Source organism: Ovis aries, chromosome 1 (assembly GCF_016772045.2).
Source record: "Ovis aries strain OAR_USU_Benz2616 breed Rambouillet chromosome 1, ARS-UI_Ramb_v3.0, whole genome shotgun sequence".
NCBI lineage: Eukaryota > Metazoa > Chordata > Mammalia > Artiodactyla > Bovidae > Ovis > Ovis aries.
In genome coordinates this window covers 163,973,287-163,994,960 of record NC_056054.1, presented here as the reverse complement: position 1 = coordinate 163,994,960, position 21,674 = coordinate 163,973,287, and the positions used below count along the sequence as shown (strand labels likewise).

At 41.3% G+C, this 21,674-nt stretch overlaps 1 protein-coding gene across 21 annotated transcripts in view; it reads right to left on the bottom strand.

Annotated features, from left to right (window-relative positions):
- Positions 1-21,674, bottom strand: part of ST3GAL6 (ST3 beta-galactoside alpha-2,3-sialyltransferase 6) — a 138,822-nt gene that overhangs the window by 50,594 nt on the left and 66,554 nt on the right. For 18 of the 21 annotated variants that reach the window (XR_009600863.1, XR_001044470.5, XR_006055848.2 and 15 more), the window contains 3 exons: positions 7,191-7,279; positions 4,911-5,010; positions 552-629 (listed from right to left, as the gene is read on the bottom strand). Coding sequence is in view for 14 of the 21 variants with exons in the window: in XM_060416534.1 (XP_060272517.1) it covers positions 552-629; positions 4,911-4,999 (167 nt within the window). In the remaining 7 variants the exon portion in view is untranslated. Of the gene's footprint in view, positions 1-316; positions 387-551; positions 630-4,910; positions 5,011-7,190; positions 7,280-11,582; positions 11,694-21,674 lie in introns of those variants that run through there. The other 3 variants (XM_060416541.1, XM_060416564.1, XM_060416547.1) reach the window with 3 other exon arrangements.

Sequence of the window (21,674 nt, the reverse complement as noted above, 5' to 3'; positions counted from 1 at the left end):
TGTCATTTATTTCTGGAAGCATTCTGACCAGCACTCTCTCAAAGCTGTGGTGAAAAAAGAATATTTGTGGATGGAAGAGTAAATTCTTTTCAAGTCCTGACAACCGTAATCAACAATCATTATTTATATTCTATGAAGTTCATTAAAAGTTTGTGAAAGGAAAACTTCTGCTGTAAACTTTAACCCAGAGGTAAGGCAGAAGAAACCACAAAATAAAAAGGGTGGAAAATAACATGGGAACGAGGGTGAGAAAATAAAACCCTAAAAGGACAGCGCACTCTTACGATCAAACACAACCAGACCTCTCTAATCTCACCTGTGTGAAAAGAAAACTGGTCTGACTGAGTTCTTCAATGCCTTTTCTTAAAATATATGCAGAGTTCTGACTAAAAGCACAAAAAGACATAGGACAGTCAAGCTCTTCCTTAAATGTAGGGTATCCATTTTACATTGCTCAGATTTGCACAGAAAAAAAAGCAAACAAGTGTGGAAAACAATTACAAACACATTTTTGAACATTTTGTATGCCACAGTTTCTTTTGTATTTTTACCTCAGGAGAGAGGCAAAAGCTGGCTTTAATAAACAAGACTGGATCTTATTTCTCGGCTTCATTTCCATAGGTGTCACCCTAGGAGACAAAAAAAAAAAGTGTCAGTCAGAAGGCAGAACTGGGCAGCCAGCCCAAAGGGAAGCAAACGCCCTGGCAAGCCAAGCGGTACCACCAGGGAGAGGCTTCTCAGACAGGGGATAGGAATCCTCACTGCCCCTGAGGTAGGACAGAAACTTCTCCTAGTCCTGGACGTCTGAGGATTCATAGATATAAAGCAAGAGAGAGTAGAAAAAAGGCTGAGGTGACAAGTGACCCAAAAGGGTCAGAGAGCAGAGACTCAAAGGACCCTTCGAGAAGAACTAGGAAAAAGATAAAGTAAAAAGAACCAGGACTCCCACACTATGGAAGCTACGGCCTGGCTCTTATTTCAGAAGTTCTTGGACACCTGAGAAATGCACACGGCTGTCAAGGTCCTCCATGCCACCTGCGTGGATACCTATGGGCACCGAATGCCAGAGAGACGCTGCCCTGAGCAGGTTCCATAGCCCCTGCCTGTGACCTGAGGACTCCACCGTCCCACTATTTGGCGTCATAGCGAACTCTCCACCATTTGAAAGGGTACTGTGAAACAAGACAGAGCATGACAGAGAAGACAGATGAAAGGGCCGGGGCAGCAAGATCCAGACTCAGCCAGGAAAGAGGAAAACAGCTTCATGTGAGAAACTAGGAATGATCATCAGTTGTATGGAGAATTAACCTAAAACAGAAAACCAATCAGTTTTCTTCTATAATCACCAGATTCAAACAGAAATAGCCTAACCCCTTCAGGGACTGACTCAATTTTAAACTTTTTTAGTACAAAATTCCCAGTTAAAACTCTAGGTTTCTGTAGTATGAGGCTAGTAGAAAAGACTCATCTTTGGTAAATACCCCGAATGGCAAAAACCTCTTGATTTACTTGTAAAGAAGATAAATAAATATGGTGAGATATGACACCAAGCCATGAAAATCAAATTATAATCTGAAGACAAAATAAAGTATAAAATATTACTTGGCTTCCAAGTCTATTAAAATAGAAAACAAACTATTTGAGGACATTGTGAAGCCAAACTTTGAGTGTTTTTTTTCTTTAAAAAAAAGACAATAATTATTCTTCTAATATAGTTCAGGAAGCACGTTCACAGCATCTGAGGTAATTTCATGATATTTTCTGTGGAGTAATGTGTTAGTTTAGGAGTCACAAGAACACGCCTCGAATTCTAATGACAAAAAAATGTGCTGAATTTGGACCCTTTTCATTGTCTTCTTTATCATTTCCCCTGTGAGCCAGAATATGATTTGTTGGGAATTAGCAATCTAGCCAACTTCGTGCTTTCTCTTCTGTTCTTATCTCCCATTACTAAGTGTGGAACAGAGACAGGAAGGGGCAAAGATACAGGGAGAGATGCCTGTAGGAGCCTCACATGGTGTACGAACAGACTTCTAAGACCTCTGACTCACTGGTGGTGGTGGTTTAGTAGCCAAGTCCAGCTCTTGCAACCCCATGGACTGTAGCCTGCCAGACTCCTCTGTCCATGGGGATTCTCCGGGCAAGAATACTGAAGTGGGTTGCCATTTCCTTCTCCAGGGGATCTTCCCCACCCAGGGATCGAAGCCGGGTTGTCCAAAAACCTCAAAACTTACAGCCAAACCCACACACCTGGCACTGGGTTTTTCCAGTGACCATAAAGAGCATTACAATGATTTGCCTAACTTCCTTCCATAAAGAGCACTACAATGATTTTTCAACCAACCAGTAATGAAATCAAATGCAGAAGCACCATTTTTTTTTTTAATTTAGTAAAACAAAACCTAGAAACATGATCTAGCATCTACTGTTCAAACACTGGCAAAAAATACTGAACTTTTGTCTAAGTGAAGAAGTTTTTTGTGGTTTATTTGACGTCATATAATACCATCCATTCAGAATTTAAAGGTCATTAAAACTTGATTCCTTGCCAAAGGACTGGCAATAGGAAGAAAGGATACCTTGAGACTAGCAGACAGCTGTCCTCCAGGACTACATTATACATTTACAAGCTAAGTAATTGGGTTTTCCTACCTGCTGTCCACATCACAATTTTTCTGCTCTAGTCATTTGCAGAAGAGTTTCTTTTTAAAAAACATTTATACTAAACAGTAGGCAATTTCTGAGCAGAACTCTGGGAAACTCAAGCAAAGTAATTTCTGAATTCTGAGTTTTAAAGATATATTTTGAGGAGAAAAAGACATAATCTATTTTGATGCTTTCATTTTAGTAGTTTTGAATAACCCATCCTCAGTGTTAAAAAAACTGTTTCGTGTAACTGAGGATACTTTTGGTTCAAACCATGTAATTTTACATGGTTTGTTGCAAATAAAGCAATATGTATAGTAACTTTTCTATTTATCTTTATTATAGAAAATATTTTAGAATGTTCTTGATAGACTAGCATGATTATCAATGGTCTCAAACTCTTGGTGAGAATGGTAGTTAAGCAAAGTATAGCTTAAGAATTTGGAAAATTAGGAAGAGAGAACCTCTCTCCCCACCCCATCTAAATGTGAAATTTGGTCAATTAGAATACTTTATAAAAAACAAATTCATATTAATTACCATTATAAGAGGTATTTGTTTTGCTTTTTTTCCTTAACATTTCTCCCTAGGGTAGCATCATAACAAAAACTTAATGCTAGGAAACATTTTATATGCTATAAAATGTTTAATACACAGTTTAAACTAGATTATCTGTTTCTTCTCCCACAATAACTAATCTGTTTTTAGTATCAGCAACATTTGGCAAGTTTATTTTTTAGATATAAACTGTGGTTCATCTGTTCACTGCTTTAAGTAAAAAAAATCATTCCCAGGAGAAAGCAGAAAAAGCATCAATTAACAAGAAAGACAAGTGACTTCATTTGTTTCTAGAAAAAGAAATGCTTAATTAACTATCCTGTATTTGGACTTATTCAGGTGTTAAGAAATTGAGGGAGGTATAAAAGGTTCAATGACAACAGTGCTCTTTTTTTAACCTAACAGCCCAGCCTTAACTGTGAACTTGAATCCAAAAACGACAGTTGTCATAGAGTGACTCAAGGAAATGTCTGCTTGGCATTGATAAGCAACAGTCAAATGGAGAGACATACTTGCTGGGTCAATTTAGTCTCTAATTCCAGTAAGTTCTTTGCTTTTAGAAGCACCTCCTTTTTTTTTTAAAACACACCACAAGGAAAGTATAGACAGTTGCCCTACATCACATGCTCTGTGACTTATAGAAATCAGCACACTTTCAAATTAGACAGAATCATTTTTGTAATCTTTGGATTTGTTTTGCTTTAATTTGAAAAGTTGCACTGTAATTAATCAACTCTAGCAAAATTTTGTATATGGTAGTATAGTGTTAATTTATCCTGTGACAATGCTGCTCTGAATTTTCTTCTTTTTTTAAAAAAACGAAACCTGTTGCTTAGAAGCCATGAACCATTTTACTTTACTTCAACTTGTCAAAATTTCTTGTTTTAAACAATGATCATGTGGGTTCACTTATGAGATTCATGTCCAGAAGTCTGTATTTAAGTTGACTAGTTGTGATAGATCAGGAACTGCTGTGACTCCCTTTTCAAAGAAATTTAATTGATTTTCAAGCTTTTTCGATTTCACATGCTCTGTGACTAGTGCAAGGAAATCAAGTTCTGTGTTGTATTTGTTCCAGTCATTTCTATTCAGGTCACACATTGCAGCTAATTTTTATTTGCAATTTGTTTATTCAAACTAAGTAAATACTTTTCAAAAGAGAAAAAGGAAAAGGATAAAAAGCTTAACATAGGAGTTTTCTCTGTAATAAAGCTACCTGTGCCTCTCCAAATTTTGTATGTGATATTTCAAGTCAAAGTCATTTCAAATTCAGCCTATATCACTACTCAGCAAATATTTTTAAACAAAGGAAACCATATGTAAGTGTCCACATTTATCAACAATCTTTACCCCAATATTTTAGACTCTCTAAGACTCAAATGCCACTGAGTCTAAGAATTACTCCATCAATTAAAAAAGATGAATTATATAAATCAGAATCCCAAAGATGGTCAAGAGCACTGCTTCACTGAAAAGTCCAAAAGAAAAACACCAAAACCCAATGTTGCTTACCGATATTTAAACGGTTATGTGTAATATATATGATACTAGAATGGTAAAACTCTAACTTATAATGGAAAAGCTAGAAAAGGCTCAAAATGTTACAGGGTTTGTTTGTTTTGTAATAGGTCCTTTTAATATCATTTGTGTGTTCATGTGAAAGACCAGTTGGGGGGTCATTTTTAAGCAGCAAAAATAAGACTTACCCATAGTCATTTGTTCGCCACAATATACAATGCAGCACATAATAGAGGAAGACAGCACTCAGGAAGATGGCCAGGAGGTACCCTCTCATGGCTGGCCCACCTGGAACACAGGGAATGAGGCCAAGGGAAAGGCAAGACCATTACACAGATGATTTACACAATGACCTACCTACAGGCATTAGTGAACAGAGAAACAGACAGAGGAAGAACAGAAGAAGCTGATGTCAGCCTGTTATTTTGGAAACACCCACTAAATCTGCAGAAAGAGAATATTTTTTTCTGTCTCTCATCTTCTTTAATCAACACAACATGATTCATGTTCAGAACAATACTTTCCCGTATTAAAGAAGTAAAAAATTCATTCAGAACAAAATTTTACACATCTATTTAATACCCATTTAAAAAAATATATCTATTTTCTCTCTCTCAAGAGAAAGTGAATATATACCTTAAGATGTGAAAAAAACATTTTGTTTCATCAGTGCTCAAAATGACTTTTAAATGCTATATAAGCTAAAAGTCATTTCCTCACTTTAAAAGACTGGGGAAAAAAAACACTAAAAAATATTTACCATAGCCTCAATTTTTACACACTTTTATATGCACCATGTCACAGCATAGGTAAATTTAGCACCTTTACAAAATAGATTTTTTTTTTAAGCCTAAAACATTTTCTTTAGTTTCCACTTCTGCTTCATAGGCAGATATGAATATGTTCTCACTTCTACATGTAAGTAAATGAGAAAGACAAATTTCAAGATGTTTTTATTTCAGTGCATCTTTACATCTCTTCCCAGGTTTCTGGTCCATCTAGACTTGAATGTACCACCTCACTCACTCTTGTCCAAAGTGTGAAAGTGTTTAGTCACTCAGTCATGTCCGATCCCATGGACTGTAGCCTGCCAGGCTCCTCTGTTCATGGGATTCTCCAGGCAAGAATATTGGAGTGGGTAGCCATTTCCTTCTAAAGAGGATCTGCCCGGCCCAGGGATCAAACCCAGGTCTCCTGCTTTGGCAGGCGGATTCTTTACCATCTGAGCCACCAAGAAAGCTAACCTCAGTTAGGGCGATGCAATGTAGAACATGTGAGTCTAGTTAGATTCTTTTTTCTTTTTGTAATTTTATTGAAATGTATGTGATTGGTTAGATTCTTAAAGAGTTCCATTGCCTTTATAGATATAATCGACTACACATAAAAGAAACTGTTCTTGATAATGTGAGGTCATCATAATAAATGTCTTTAATTGTTCTGGGCACAGTTAGAGTTAAGACTCTCAGGAGCTATTGAGGGTGTGGGGCTATTTGGAAGTGATCGTCAACTGTAGTGATGATCCCATGGAAATTGCTAGGTGCGCCACCCTCACCATCAGCTGTTGCTTCTCACTGCAGCGAATGCAGCCACCACCCCCACATGCCACTATATAAACTAATTAGAAGTGAAGGCTGTGTCAGGAGGAAGCAAATGAACACCTCAAATGAGCAAACTTTAGTTTACACATACTTCCAGTTTAGCCACAAAACCCCCAATCAACCCTGGTTGGAAATCAGAAGACAGAAATCATGGCCCAACTCCATGTAATTCCTGGCCTGGGGGTGGGAGGGGCGTAGGTAAATTAGTCTTCCTTTTCCAGCCTGACTGTTCTCACATGTTGAGGAGTGATAGCACACAACCAACCTCTTTGGGCTATTAGATAGATTAGCCAAAAGGATGGGCATCAGGCATAACTAGGACACAAAAGTAAGTGCAAATAAGTGTGTATATCTTATGATTGTTTGTTTTCTGAAACTAAAGCCAGCTGTGAGTTTTGTTTCCTCACAGCAAAGTGCATGGGTTTGAGAAAACCAAAGGGAGACTTGGCCCACCCATTGTGCAGCCTGAGCAGTGCTCCTGTTGGACTGAAGGGAAGAGTCAACTGGGCACAGCCACGGTACAAAGGCCACACCCTCTGCTGGCAGAGAGAGTAAAGCAAGGAAGGGCACAGATCTTCTCGGGCCCAGGCCTCCCTGTCCACTTTATTCCGTCTTCCTCAACCCTCTGTAATATATGTCTTGACGTTATGCATTATTTTAGAAACCATCTTAAGTTTTTGGTAAAAAGCAAGAAATAAATTGCATGATCATCCAGTGGGTAAAAAAAAAAAAAAAAGTATGGTTCTGGGTTTCTTGAGAAATAATTGGCCAAAAAAAAAAATCCAAGGAATGGAGAGAACTCAGGTTTGGGATGATCAGAGTGAAAGTCCACGAAAATGAGGCAGTGAAGATGATGGATGCATCACTTACCTAGTTTATTGAGGAAACAAGGGCAGCGAGACAGCGAGCCTGACCTTTAGGACATGTGCAGCAAACGCTGGCTCCACTTCGTCCCCTTCCTGTGCGAGAGAATAGTGTGTGCTCAGTAGTGTCCAGCTCTTTGCAGCCCCGTGGACTGTAGCCTGCCAGGTTCCTCTGCCCATGGAATTTTCCAGGCAAGAATACTGGAGTGGGTTGCCATTTCCTTCTCCAGGGGGTCTTCCAGACCCTGGGATCGAACCCGTGTCTTTTGTGTCTCCTGCAATGGCAGGCAGATTCTTAACAACTAGTACTACCTGGGAAGCCAGTGTGAGAGAAGTGATAATATTAAACACTTTAGCCAGAGGCCATGAGTCATGCTTTGTGCTGACGATACAGGGAGCTGGCGTGGACTGGCCTTGGCTCATGCCTTGGACTGATCCGGCCCTGGCAAATGTTTCTTTTTTCATGCGTCACACAAACATGAATGTAGGATAAATACAAAAAACTCCAAAGAACACTGAGGAATTCTTTACATACCCTGTGACTCATCTAAAAATACACGGCAACTAAGGCTTTTTTGTTGTATATCTGATGGTTTCAGTTATCAGGGATGTTTAACAACTAAGTTCTAAAATGCACAAATTAGACTTGGACCAAGAAAGTTTTAGAAATTACTGATACCAGTCTTAAGACTGTCCTGGAAGGCATTTTACCATGGGCCAATCAAATATTTAAGACTCAATATTTAAATACTCAGATATTTAAGACTCCATACAAAGTAACATCAGTTATGCAAACATGCAACAAGGATGCCACTTACCAGTAACAGCAGTTTTTTAAAAAACATATTGAGGGCTTCCCTGGTGGCTCAGTGGTAAAGAATCCTCCTGCCAACACAGGAGACACGAGGTTCGATCCCTGATCTGGGAAGATCCCATATGCTGCAGAGCAACTGAGCCCACGCGCCACAACTACTGAGCCTGCATTCTGGCACCCAGGAGCTGCAACTACTTAAGTCCACGCCGGCCCATCCTCCACAGCAAAAGAAGCTGCTGCGATCAGAAAGCTGGACACTGCAACTAGAGAGAAGCCTGCATGGCAGTGAAGACCCAGCACAGTCGAATACAATTAAATTATTAATCAAAAAAATATGCATCTAAGGTAAAGCAGCACATTAAAGTCTAAAGGAAGAACTCAGTATTTTCAATTCAGTTTGCTTACCTGTCCCTCAAAATACATTCCTTGGAAAATTTACCTATTACTTTACAGAACAAGGAAGTATGAGTAAGTGAGATTGTTGTTTTTGCCTCACCAGTTTGTGGTTTAGTTGAAACCAAAGAAAGGCGAGAAACATTTTTTTCCTTTCAAAATGTAAAATGAATCTACTCGTGAAGGTCACTGTGTACACCACCTAAGAAAAATTTTGGAAGCTTTTTCACTCTCTCATGTGTCATGGGCAATTCACAGCATCCATACACAAGCTATGAAGCAAACTGGGGACAGCCAGGATATCTGTGTGATAAGCATGTCGAGTTCTTCTGCTTGCTCACAGGAAAAAACTTGCAGAAATAAATGAAGTCTCTAATAGTAAGTCTATAAATGAAACAACCATTTTGCTTTAAGCCAAAGATTCAAAGCAACACCAGTTAGGATTTAACACAGAGTGCCTGGTTTCCAGGGGAACAAAGCCCTTCAACATAGCTCCAATAACCAAAACAAGTTTCAAAATACTGACATTAAACAATACATAGCAGCTTCTTGGCTGCAGATGCCACTATTAATAAGACCAGGGTCCCTAAAATATCCTTACAAAGTTTAAACCAGAAATCAATTATTCACCTAGAGTGTGAATAGAGTTTCAAGGGAGAGCAGGAATCGCTGGCAGAGATCAAATTCTTATTTCTTCTCAAATTATGATACATAACTGAATAGATGAGTAATCTACATATGCCAGAGGCTTCCCTGGTGGCTCAACGGTAAAGTATCCACCTGCCAATACAGGAGACTGGGTTTTGATCCCTGGGTTGGGAAGATTCCTTGCAGTAGGAAACAGCAACCCACTGCAGTACTCTTGCCTGGGAAATCCCATAGACAGAGGAGCCTGGTGGGCTAGAGTCCATGGGGTCGCAAAGAGTCAGACAGGACTGAGTGACTGAGGACGCACTACATATACCAAAGTGGGCTCAATCTTGGCAACAGGTTTTCCTTCTCTTTAATAATTAAAGTATATTTTTAAAGTTCATAACAAGCTCGTATGTCCATCACCTCACTTAAGGCTCAAAACAAGCTTGATAAATGGATGTGCAGGTATCGTTTCCTTGACGAATGAAGGAACTGAAAGTTTCTCGGGGTGAGTTGTCCCAGCTCACACAGTGTAAGAAACACAAGCAGACTAAGCGTGGCCATTGCTTCTCACAGTTCTATGCCTATCCATCAAGACAAAATGCATGAGGGGAAGCCAAACGAGAAAATTCGAACAGACAACTTCCTGAGAGTGCGCCGTTGGTGGGCAGAGTTCCAAAAGTGCAGATTCAGACATAGTGGACAGGAGAGAGCTGCAGGGCAGGCTCCCCACAGTGATATGGCCAGGGTCTGCACTAGCCCATGATTTGTTAACATGCACATTCCTCAGCCCCTACTACACCTGAGTTTCTGGAGCTCGGGGACATGACCCAAATTAAAATTTGAGAATCACTGCTCTAGGATTCTCAAGGGAACCATGGAGGAAACAAATAACAAATGTACTGAAATACAGAGACCATAACAGACGTTACAGCGACGACCCCATTAGATGGCAAGACCCATGAGAGCAGGACTTGTCCATCATTTTATTTCCCTGTGTGTATCTGCATCTAACAAAACATGTTACACAGAAGACGCTCAGCAGACAGTCATTGAATGGAGTTCCAGATCTCATAACTAGATGTTCTGCATTAATTTTTTACCTAAAATGCCCAGCACATGGCTAATGCCCAGTGAATAATGGCTGATTAGAATCATTATGATGTATGTGTATTATATATGTGTCAAGGCCCCTGATAAAATGCTTTTGGTATGTTATCTAATGTAATCTTCACAACCACGTTGTGAGGGCTATAGTAAGCTCGTAATTCCCATTTCACAGATAAGCATACTGAAGCTCAGAGAAACAGTAACTTTCCTGAGCTGATAGACTGCAGAACAGGTCTCAAACCCGTATCTATCAGACCAGAGTCCACACACTGTACTGTTGCTCTCCAGATGTGAGCTTTTACGGATGGGTGCAGGTTTATTCTTCTGATACCAGACTAAGCATTACACAAGGGCTAATCTGTCCATCCTGCCAGCCCCCTAAGCAGTGACAGTCCTAGGAACTGGTGAAATGGAGATCAAGTTCAGAGTCAAAAGCTGTGCTGAAATAAAACTACTACTCACAACCTTGTTCTTCCCTACCCCATTCTTCTGGATTTCAGTAAACCTGTTGTTTTTTCCTCCAAGTGTCCTGGAGCAGTGATTCTCAAACTTCAGTATGCTTAAGACTCAAACTGGAGGGTTCTTATTTAAGGCACCTCCTTGAGCCCCAAAGAACCATAACAGCGTTACTTATAAAAACTACACAAAAACCCTATGGAATGACACTTGAAAATGTCAGATTCTTCTTTTTTAAGACTCTCCTAATGTTTTTTCGAATATAAAGGGGCTTTATTTATTCTAACCACCAGTTAGAAAAAAGCACATTCTGGACACATCATTCTATTCCCTAAGTACAAAAACCCTGTGGGTATCTCAATCAATATTATACGACTTCAGGAAAGAAACACGCTTCCCCACGTTGGATGCACAGCCTGTCTGGCCTCTCTACACCCGGTGCCCTCCAGGCCCAGCTGCAGACACATCCCTGAGCCCATCTGTAGGCTCAGCCCCACCCCAACCTCTGAGACTGATTCTGGCCCAAAGGACAGGGAACTTGAGAAGCCTTCAGCAGCAGCTCAGCAGTTTGGTCAGGTTCTTACTAATCCCATGCTGACCTTGAACATGTTATTCACCAGGCCTGAGTTCCTACTGCCAGGTCCCTGAATTACATCTTAGTTTTCCAGGGTCTGCATTCTTCTTTCTCTCACAACTAACCCAGGAGCCCGGCAACCAAACTTCCAACTTTAAGTAACTAGCATCCTAAACCGTGTCTTCATCCACTCTTGTCCCCTGATACCCTCTGTTTCGCCAGCGACCAATGTCTGCTGCTCTGCCTCCACTCTCACCCGGCACACTAGTGCTCAACAAAAACACTCAATAACTTGCATTTGTGCAAGTTAGAAAAGGACATCCCTTCTGGCTCCACAGAACCCTCTGCGGACAGAATTTCAACCACAAGTTTCCTCTTAGCCGCCTGCCCCTGTTCAAGGCTCACTTCGACAATCTTACCAAGTGGCACTGGGTCCGTTCAACCCTGGGAGAGGTCCTTCTTCACTCAGGGCTCCACCAGACCACAGCTCACGATGATACACACCCAAGACCGTCTCAACTTGGCAACAGACCTTACATCCTGCCTTCCTTCCTCTTTGTGCTTACTGCTTGCTCAGCCTGTGATTCCTCTGTAGTTACATGCCCCTGTGAGCATGTGCTCACAGAGCAGCTCTAGCTCTGCACTGATGTCCAGGTCTCCGACTCCAGCCCCATGGGCCCCCAAAGCCTCCTAGATCCAGCCATCTCCACAGAGTCCAAGCCTTAAAGGAGACACACAGGACTCTGTAGTGATGGGTGGAAAGGCCTCAGTTCTCTTTAACTCATTTACTGCCCCTCTTTCAAGTAATGGTCCTTATTATGAATGGCACAATCCAAATGGGTCCCCTCATTTATACACCAAGAAGCTCCACCCTTTGGTGCTGATGATAGTATAAATAATGGCACACTTCATTAAGTACTTCCCTGGTGGTTCAGATGGTAAAGAATCTGCCTACAATGCAGGAGACCTGGGTTCAATCCCTGGGTCGGAAAGATCCCCTGGAGAAGGGAATGGCTACTCACTCCAGTATTCTTGCCTAGAAAATCCCATGGACAGAGGAGCCTGATGGATTCCTAAAGTCCATGGGGTTGCAAAGAGTCTAATGCAACTGACACTTTCACTTTTATTAAGTACTTACAAAATGGCCAGCCTTGCCCTAAGCTCTTTCCACACACAATGATGAAAGCAGGGATGTTAGCATTCCCACTCAAGAGATCTTTCTATACATTATGGGAAAATTCTAAATTGTACATTCTGAAAAACTATAATTACTGTATTTTATAACTATAACAGCATGAACTCAATACAGTCACTTAACTTTTTAAGCAAGGGAATGATAAATTATGCATCTATTAAAATATACTTACTTAGAAATAATATAATATGAAAAACTGTTCAATTCACAATTAAAGAGATAAATCTTAAGGAATTAGTAAATCTGGTTGATCAGATTTCTACTAGAAGGATCTGAAAATTTTCAATAAGCCATAATTTTAAAATAAAGAATAATACATATAAAATTAAGTAATAAGTAATATTATACCACCTTAAAAAGCTAAACTGAAATCTGAAGTTCTGAGCTACTGTTATTTAAAACAAATTAAGGGGGGAAAATCTGATATTATGGAGTAAATAAATAGAAATTTATAATTTATGCACACTTCCCCCTACAAAAGATTTGTATAGTTTCAACAAATTGGACCAACTGTATACATTTGGCTGATTTCTAAACAGCATTTTATGCATAGCAGAAGAAGAATATGTATCATTTTCTTTCTCTTCTTCCCCTGGGTTCTTCTGCTATACAATGCTATGCAGCTATTTCCTATATGTGTACACATACCTCCTCTTTCAATCTTTCAAAAAAGCCAATGCTTTTCCCAGATTTCATCCTTAGGATGTATAGACATATCTTTTTACCCAATAAAAGCTAAGTTCTCAGTGCCAAAGCAAATGACCAAATCCTGCCCCCTAAACTGAGTATGCTCTCTGCAAAGAACATAAAAAGAAACAACTTATCAGCAGAATTTTGGTGTTTTTAATAGCGTAACAGGACAAACCCAAATCATTCAGCTAATAGTACACTGTACTAGATGTTAAAAATAAATGAACTGAAGCTCCTGTTTTCAAGATTTCTCCTTTGAGACTGAGCTTCATTGAAAATAAACAAAGAAGTTTTTAAGGGAACTTCTTATGTTCCTACTGTTCATTCATATTTTCTCCCAGAGACCCATTTCTTCTCCCAGAGTGGAAATTTTCTCTACTGCTTATATTAATGCCCCACTGACTAGGTAGACTCTATGAGTAAGAGGTACTGTTAACAGGTTAATGATGTGGCCAATTTTTAAGATTAACTGTGTAGAGGGAAAAAATTATAATAAAATCCACCACTTTTAAGTGCACAATTTTATGAGCTTTGACAAACCTGTAAGGTCATGTAACAATCACCAAAATCATACTAAACATTTCCATCAGGTCTGAAAGTTCTTGCATCCCTCTTTGCAGGCAATTCTCTTCCCCCAGTTTCTGGCCCCTGATCTGTTTACCATTGTAGCTTCACTTTCTCTAAAAGGCCATATAAATGGAATCATACAGTACATATCTTATTTCTGGCTTATGTATATTAGCATAATGCTTTTGGAAAAAAACTATCCATGTCATTATTTCTACCAGGAATTCCTCCCTTTTTCTTATTGTGAGGGAGAAAATGTTGCTTGCCATTCCAATGAACAGCACGGTTGCCCACTATCAAACCATCAGCAACTGCAGCCACCCCACTCCCTCCATCACCCCCAAACCTCTGACAGCACACCCTGAGAGGGAGAAAAACAGGATATGGGTCCTCAACAGTTAAGATGTCTATCAAAGGAGTAGTTTAAGTGAGCCCAGACTTTGCATCTTCCCACACACAGAAAAGCCCCAAAATCATTAACTTAAGATGTCTCTTTTGTGATTAGCAGTAATTTTCTGATGTTCAACTATGTTTGTTTGTTTGTTTAGCAAAGCAAGCATTAGTTGCTCAGTCATGTCTGACTCTTTGTGACCCCATAGCCCACAGGGCTCCTCTGTCTACGGAATTCTCCAGGCAAGGTGAGGGATCTTCCTGACCCAGGGATCAAACCTGGATCTCCTGCATGGCAGACAGATTCTTTACCATCTGAGCCACCAGGGAAGCCCTTTAATTTAGCAAAAACTCCTCTCTATCCTAGCTCCTCCCAAACCTCTTTGGAACAGTTCCTCAGAGCCATCTGAGAGGCTGTCTCTCCAGTTACAGGCTTCAGAAAGGCAACCAAATAAAACATAATTTTCAACTTTTAGGTTGTATATTTTTTAAATTAGATGACCGCTAAGTAGTATTCCATTTTATGTCTGTACTATAATCACAGTTCATCAATTCACCAGTTAATAGACACTTAGTTACTATTATATAAATACAGCTACTGAAACCAAGCAGGACCCTGCGGACTCCTGGGCACAGAGGCCTTTCTGTGCCCCCAGCCCTTTCCTTGTTTGCAGGGAACACCCTCCAGCCTCCCTGGCCTTCCCTGAGTTTTAAAGAGCAGCTTCAAACAGTAGCTAATCAGGGAAGGAAGAGGATGCAGATACAAAGGAGACCCTGAGGCCAGATTAAAGGAGAGAAGGACCTGCACACACCTAGATCCTTATCAGCAACCACACCCTTGGACCACTGTTACAAAATTCTTCACCAAACCCTTCCAGGAGAGGATACACAGTTTTTCAGAGCGCAAGACTGCTGTGTTCCCCTTTGCCTGGCAAAGTAATTAAGCTCTTCCTTTTAACTTCACCCAAAACTCTGTCTCTCAGATTCAATTTGACGCCGGTGCACAGAGACTTCCGTTTTCAGAATCACTACACTGAAAATTCTAATAGAAGGATTTGGGTACACACATGTTATCATGGGTCACATAGTAAATGTATTTTTTAACTTATATGAAGATTATTTGCTTCAACCTCTCAGTTAAAAGGAAAATCCTCTATCTATAAATAATTCAAATTACTGATGCCACTGAACCATACAAATCACTGAAATGGGTAAAAACGGATTACCCTACTACTATTAAACAATTATTACTGGTGTGTGCTCTACTTCAAGACATGGTGAACAGAGCTCCTGGTCTGGTGAGGGAAGTTACATTGTTCCAAAAGGAGTATGATTATCTTCTGTGGTAGGTAGAATGAAACATTTTAGATCCCAGCTCTTCAGAGTGTGGTTCAAAAATCAGCCAGGACCCCATGGGATCCTCCCTGGTATAAATCCTTGCTCTGTCCCCCACGTTCTGTTTGTAGGGAACAGGCTTCATTCTGCCTTCTAGACTTCCCCTGAGTTTCAAAGAGCAAGCAGTTCCTAATCAGGACAGAGAGGGGATGTAGAAACAAGGAGGAGCAGTCAAGAAACAACAGTGCAGCCTTAGGGCAAGTGTCCTGGATCCTCCTCAAGCAATATACATAATTATGCACACTTGATGAGCTATTTCAAATCCTGAAAGATGATGCTGTGAAAGTGTTGCACTCAATATGCCAGCAAATTTGGAAAACTCAGCAGTGGCCACAGGACTGGAAAAGGTCAGTTTTCATTCCAATCCCGAAGAAAGGCCATGCCATAGAATGCTCAAACTACCACACAATTGCACTCATCTCACATGCTAATAAAGTAATGCTCAAAATTCTCCAAGCCAGGCTTCAACAGTATGTGAACCATGAACTTCCAGTGTTCAAGCTGGTTTTTAGAAAAGGCAGAGGAGTCAGAGATGAAACTGCCAACATCTTCTGGATCATTGAAAAAGCAAGAGAGGTCCATCTATTTCTGCTTTATTGACTATGCCAAAGCCTTTGACTGTGTGGATCAGCACAAACTGTGGAAAATTCTGAAAGAGATGGGAATACCAGACCACCTGACCCGCCTCTTGACAAACCTGTTTGCAGTTTAGGAAGCAACAGTTAGAACTGGACATGGAACAGACTGGTTCCAAATAGGGAAAGGAATACGTCAAGGCTATATATTGTTACCATGCTTATTTAACTTAAATGCAGAGTATATCATGAGAAATGCTGGGCTGGATGAAACACAAGCTGGAATCAAGATTGCCAGGAGAAATCTCAATAACCTCAGGTATGCAGATGACACCACCTTTCTGGCAGAAAGCAAAGAAGACCTAAAGAGCCTCTTGATGAAAGTGAAAGAGAAGAGCAACAAAGTTGGCTTAAAGCTCAACATTAAAAAACTAAGATCATGGCATCTGGTCCCATCACTTCATGGCAAATAGATGGGGAAACAGTGGTAGACTTTATTTTGGGGGCTCCAAAATGACTGCAGATGGTGCTTGCACCATGAAATGAAGACACTTGCTCCTTGGAAGAAAAGTTATGACCAATCTAGACAGCGTATTAAAAAGCAGAGACATTGCTTTGCCAACAAAGGTCCGTCTAGTCAAGGCTATGGTTTTTCCAGTAGTCATGTATAATGTAAGAGTTGGACTATAAAGAAAGCTGAGAGCTGAAGAACTGATGCTTTTGAACTGTGGTGTTGGAGAAGACTCTTGAGAGTTCCTTGGACTGCAAGGAGATCCAACCAGTCCATCCTAAAGGAAATCAGTCCTGAATATTCATTGGAAGGACTGATGTTGAAGCTGAAACTCCAATACTTTGGGCACCTGCTGTGAAGAACTGACTCATTTGAATAGACCCTGATGCTGGGAAAGATTGAAGGTGGGAGGAGAAGGGGATGACAGAGGATAAGATGGTTGGACGGCATCACCAACTCAATGACATGAGTTTGAGTAGACTCTGGGAGTTGGTGATTGACGGGGAGGCCTGGCATGCTGCAGTCCACCAGGTAGCAATGAATCAGACATGACTAAGTGGTCGAACTGAACTGAACTGATGCGTGTTTGAGTTCTTCCGCAGAAACTACAGCATCCCACCCAGGTGTAAGATGGTAACTTCAGGCTCAGCACAAGATTCCTGGAACATACCCTGCTACCTCACCACCAACCAATCAGAACAAAGTCACACACCCTGCATTTCTCATCCCGTATTTTGCCTATAAAAACTTCTTCTGCCAAATAACCTGAGAGGTCAGGGGTTTTGAGAACAAGCCACCCATTCTCTTGGCTTGGCCCTGCAATAAACCTTCCTCTGCTCCAAAATATGACATTTAGTTATCTGGCCTCACTGCAGGCTCACGAACCTTCACTGGGTAACAGTCCCATCATCGCCTGGGAACCTGGTAGAGATGCAGAATCTCAGCTCCACTCCTTGATCCACAGCGTCAAATACAGAGTCAAATACGCATTTTAACAAAATCCCCAGTGATCTGCATGTTTGAGAAGCACTGCTAGAGAAGATCCAAGGAAAAAGGAATTCGATCCCATGGAGAGGATCGGGGCTTCACAAAAATCAGTCTGAGAGGAACTGGAAGCTTGTTTTAAGTTCCATACTACCACTTTTAAGAGTCCTTTGGGCTTGATCTTTGAAAATTTATAATCAACAGAATTTTGTCTGAACAAACTAGTGGGACTCTCTGAAAATAAATGGCTTTGAGGGAAACTTCGCTCACCATTCTAGGGGATGTTTTCAGTCTCTTTGTAAATTCCTAGACATTTTATTTCCTATATTGTTTACAGCCTCAGAGAAAATATATAGGATTCCTCTCAGATTACACCTAAGAGTCACACACTTCATTCTCCATCACCTTCTTATTTACCTAAAAGGGCCAACTGAATTGCCAAACAATCACAACATTTCCAATGACTACTATTCACAACTGGGACCCAGGTATCATAGATCTTAGAGCAAGAAAAACTGCAAGAGTTCAGGGCATTCAGACAGAGTAAGGTCCTATGTCATCACATAACAGGAAAAGCAGACAGGATTTAGAAAAAAAAGCAAAGACTTGCCAAAAGTGACCTCACTCATAAGTAGCAGCGTCAGCAGCTCAGGAGAACATTTTTATGTGGGTTTTCCTCCAGCCTGATTCCAGGCCCATCGTGGGTACACAGTAATAACCCTGAAGTCTTCATTTCATCCCAGTCCTCTCCAGTCTCTACAGTTTTCAATCCCTAAAACGCCTCCCTTGGGCGGCACAGGATCTCACTCCTGCTGCCTGAGCTTCTAACTCCTTTCTCTTCTTCCTCGCCACACATAAATAGAGGTGTTCTCGAGCTCTTATCTCAATCCTGTTCCTAAATCCATGTTCTCATTACTTCTCAAACCACTAGCAATGATCTCTAAGCTATCTCCCATTTAAACCAGCCAGCCCACATGCTCATTGGCATAAACTCCCCAAAGGCCAGCTCACATTGTCACCTGCCCCACAGGAAAACCTTCAGTGGCATTCCACTGTCTGGCAAATACACATAAAATCACTTAGCCTGGCATTTAAGAATCTTTAATTTGGTTCTTCCATCTTCCTTCTCATCTTCCTCATACAATTTAGTCTTTGTAGGTAGCAGCACAATTGGGTGTTAAAGTTGCCTGTGTGGTGATCAGACCCCTGGGTTGACTTTCAGTTCTACCTCTGTCTAGTCATATGACCCTAGGAAGTTTCTAAACCTCTTTATACCTCATCTGTAAAATGGGAATAAAGATAGTACCTAATAGAGCTATGTAAGTTGCAAATATAAGGCACTTAGAAAAATGTCTGGCACATGATAAGGACTTTCCTAATCTTGTTTTTAATTCTTCTTTTAAAACTAATAAAGGGGGCGGTCCTAAGATGGTGGAGGAATAGCACAGGGAGACCACTTTCTCCCCCACAAATTCATCAAAAGAACATTTAAACACTGAGTAAATTCCACAAAATAACTTCTGAATGCTGGCAGAGGACATCAGGCACCCAGAAAAGCAGCCCACTGTCTTCGAAAAGAGGTATGAAAAAATATAAAAGACAAAAAAAGAGACAAAAGAGGTAGGGACGGAGCTCCATCCCGGGAAGGGAGTCTTAAAAAGAGAGAAGTTTCCAAACACCAGGAAACACTCTCACTGCCGAGTCTGTGGCGAGCCTTGGAAGCACAGAGGGCAACATAACGGGGAGGAAAAATAAATAATTAAAACCCACAGATTATGAGTCCAACCGTAACTCCCCCAGTGGAGAAGCAGCGCAGACGCCTGCATCCCCACTAGCGAGCGGGGGCTGGACAGGGAGGCGCGGGTTGCAGCGCTTAGAGTAAGGATCAGGCCTGAATGCCCCGAGGGCAATCTGAGAGAACTAACTTGGGCTAGCAAACCAGACTGTGGGATAGCTACCATGCGTGAAGCTCTAACCTAAGACACTGCCAGGACCACGCACAGAACAAAGGACTGAACAGAATTAGCCGGCTGCAGACCATCCCCCTCCGGTGACAGGCAGCCAGAGCCAGAAGGGGGCAATCGCAGCCCCAGAGAGACATTATCTACCAAATTGCAAGCAGGCTTCTTTGCTAACTAAGACTTCTTGGGATTCTGGACAGTCATCATCCGCCTGAGAAGGTGCACCAGTTGAACACCAAGAAAACCAAGTGGCAGAACAGGGGAGGTGATAAGGTGCAGCGACCACGCTCACCAAACACCTCATCACCTGAGCTGCTCGGTCCTGGGAAGGGCACAAAACACAGGCCCAATAGAGTCTGCACCTCTGAGGACTACCCGAGTGCCTGAACCTGAGTGGCTTAGACCTGGCAGGTGCATGCAGCCCAGGGCCAGCCTCGGACAGTTCCCAGCGGAGTAACCTAGAACCTGAGGTGTGTGGGCAGGGAGAGTACATGCGCCATGAGCGAGGGCAGGCCCAGTGTGGCTGAGACACTGCGAGCACACGCCAGTGTTATTTGTTTGCAGCGTCCCTCCCTCCCCACAGTGAGACTGAACAAGTGAGCCTAAAAAAATAAGTGTACACCACCTCCCACCTTGTGTCAGGGCAGAAATCAGATACTGAAGAAACCAGCAAACAGAAGAAGCTAAAACAGAGGGAACCGCCTTGGAAGCGACAGGTGCAATAGATTAAAACCCTGTCGTTAGTACTGACTACATAGGAAGGGGCCTATAGATCTTGAGAAATATAAGCCAGACCAAGGAACTATCCAAAAATGAACTGACCCCACACTGCCCACAACACCAGAGAAAGTCCTAGATATATTTTTACTATTTTTACAATCATTCTTTTTTTTTTCTTTTTTTAATTTTTAAGTCCTCTATTACTCCTTTAATTTTCATTTTTATAACCTGTTACTTTTCAAAAAAAGACCCTATTTTTTAAAGCAAACTTCATATATATATATTTTAAATAATTTTTGTGTCTTTTTTTTTTCTTCTTTTCTTTACTATTGTACTTTTGAAAATCCAACCTCTACTCTAGATTTTTAATCTTTGCTCTTTGGTGTTTGTTAAGAACACCTTTAAGAACCCAATCTTCAGTACCCATTTTTACTTGGGAGTGAGATTACTGGTTTGACTGCTCTCTCCTCCTTTGGACTCTCCTTTTTCTCCACGAGGTCGCCTCTGTCTCCTCCCTCCCGCTTCTCTTCTCTACCCATTTCTGTGAATCTCTGTGTGTTCCAGACGGTGGAGAACACTTAGGGAACTGATTACTGGCTGGATCTGTCTCTCTCCTTTTCATTCCCCCATTTTATCCTCCTGGCCACCTCTGTCTCCTTCCTACTTCTTCTCTTCTCTATATAATTCCGTGAACATCTCTGAGCGGTCCAGACTGTGGAGTGCACACAAGGAAGGGATTACTGGCTAGCTTGCTCTCTCCTCTTTTGATTCCACCTCATCTCATTCAGGTCACCTCTAACTCCCTTCTCCCTCTTCTCTTCTCCATGTAACTCTGTGAACCTCTCTGGGTGTCCCTCACTGTGGAGAAACTTTTCATCTTTAACCTAGATGTTTTATCAACGGTGTGTATAGAAGGAGAAGTCTTGAGACTACTGTAAAAATAAGACTGAAAACCAGAAGCAGGAGGCTTAAGTCCAAATCCTGAGAACACCAGAGAACTCCTGACTCCAGGGAACATTAATCAATAGGAGCTCATCAAATGCCTCCATACCTACACTGAAACCAAGTACCACCCAAGGGCCAACAAGTTCCAGAGCAAGACATACCACACAAATTCTCCAGCAACACAGGAACACAGCCCTGAGCTTCAATATACAGGCTGCCCAAAATTACTACAAAACAATTGACATCTCATAACTCATTACTAGATACTTCATTGCATTCCAGAGAGAAGAAATCCAGCTCCACCCACCAGAACACAAGCTTCCCTAACCAAGAAACCTTGACAAGCCACGGATACAACCCCACCCACAGCAAGGAAACTCCACAATAAAGAGAACTCCACAAACTGCCAGAATACAGAAAGGCCACCCCAAACGCAACAATATAAACAAGATGAAGAGACAGAGGAATACCCAGCAGGTAAAGGAACAAGATAAATGCCCAGCAAACCAAACCAAAGAGCAAGAGACAGGGAATCTACCTGATAAAGAATTCCGAATAATGATAGTGAAAATGATCTA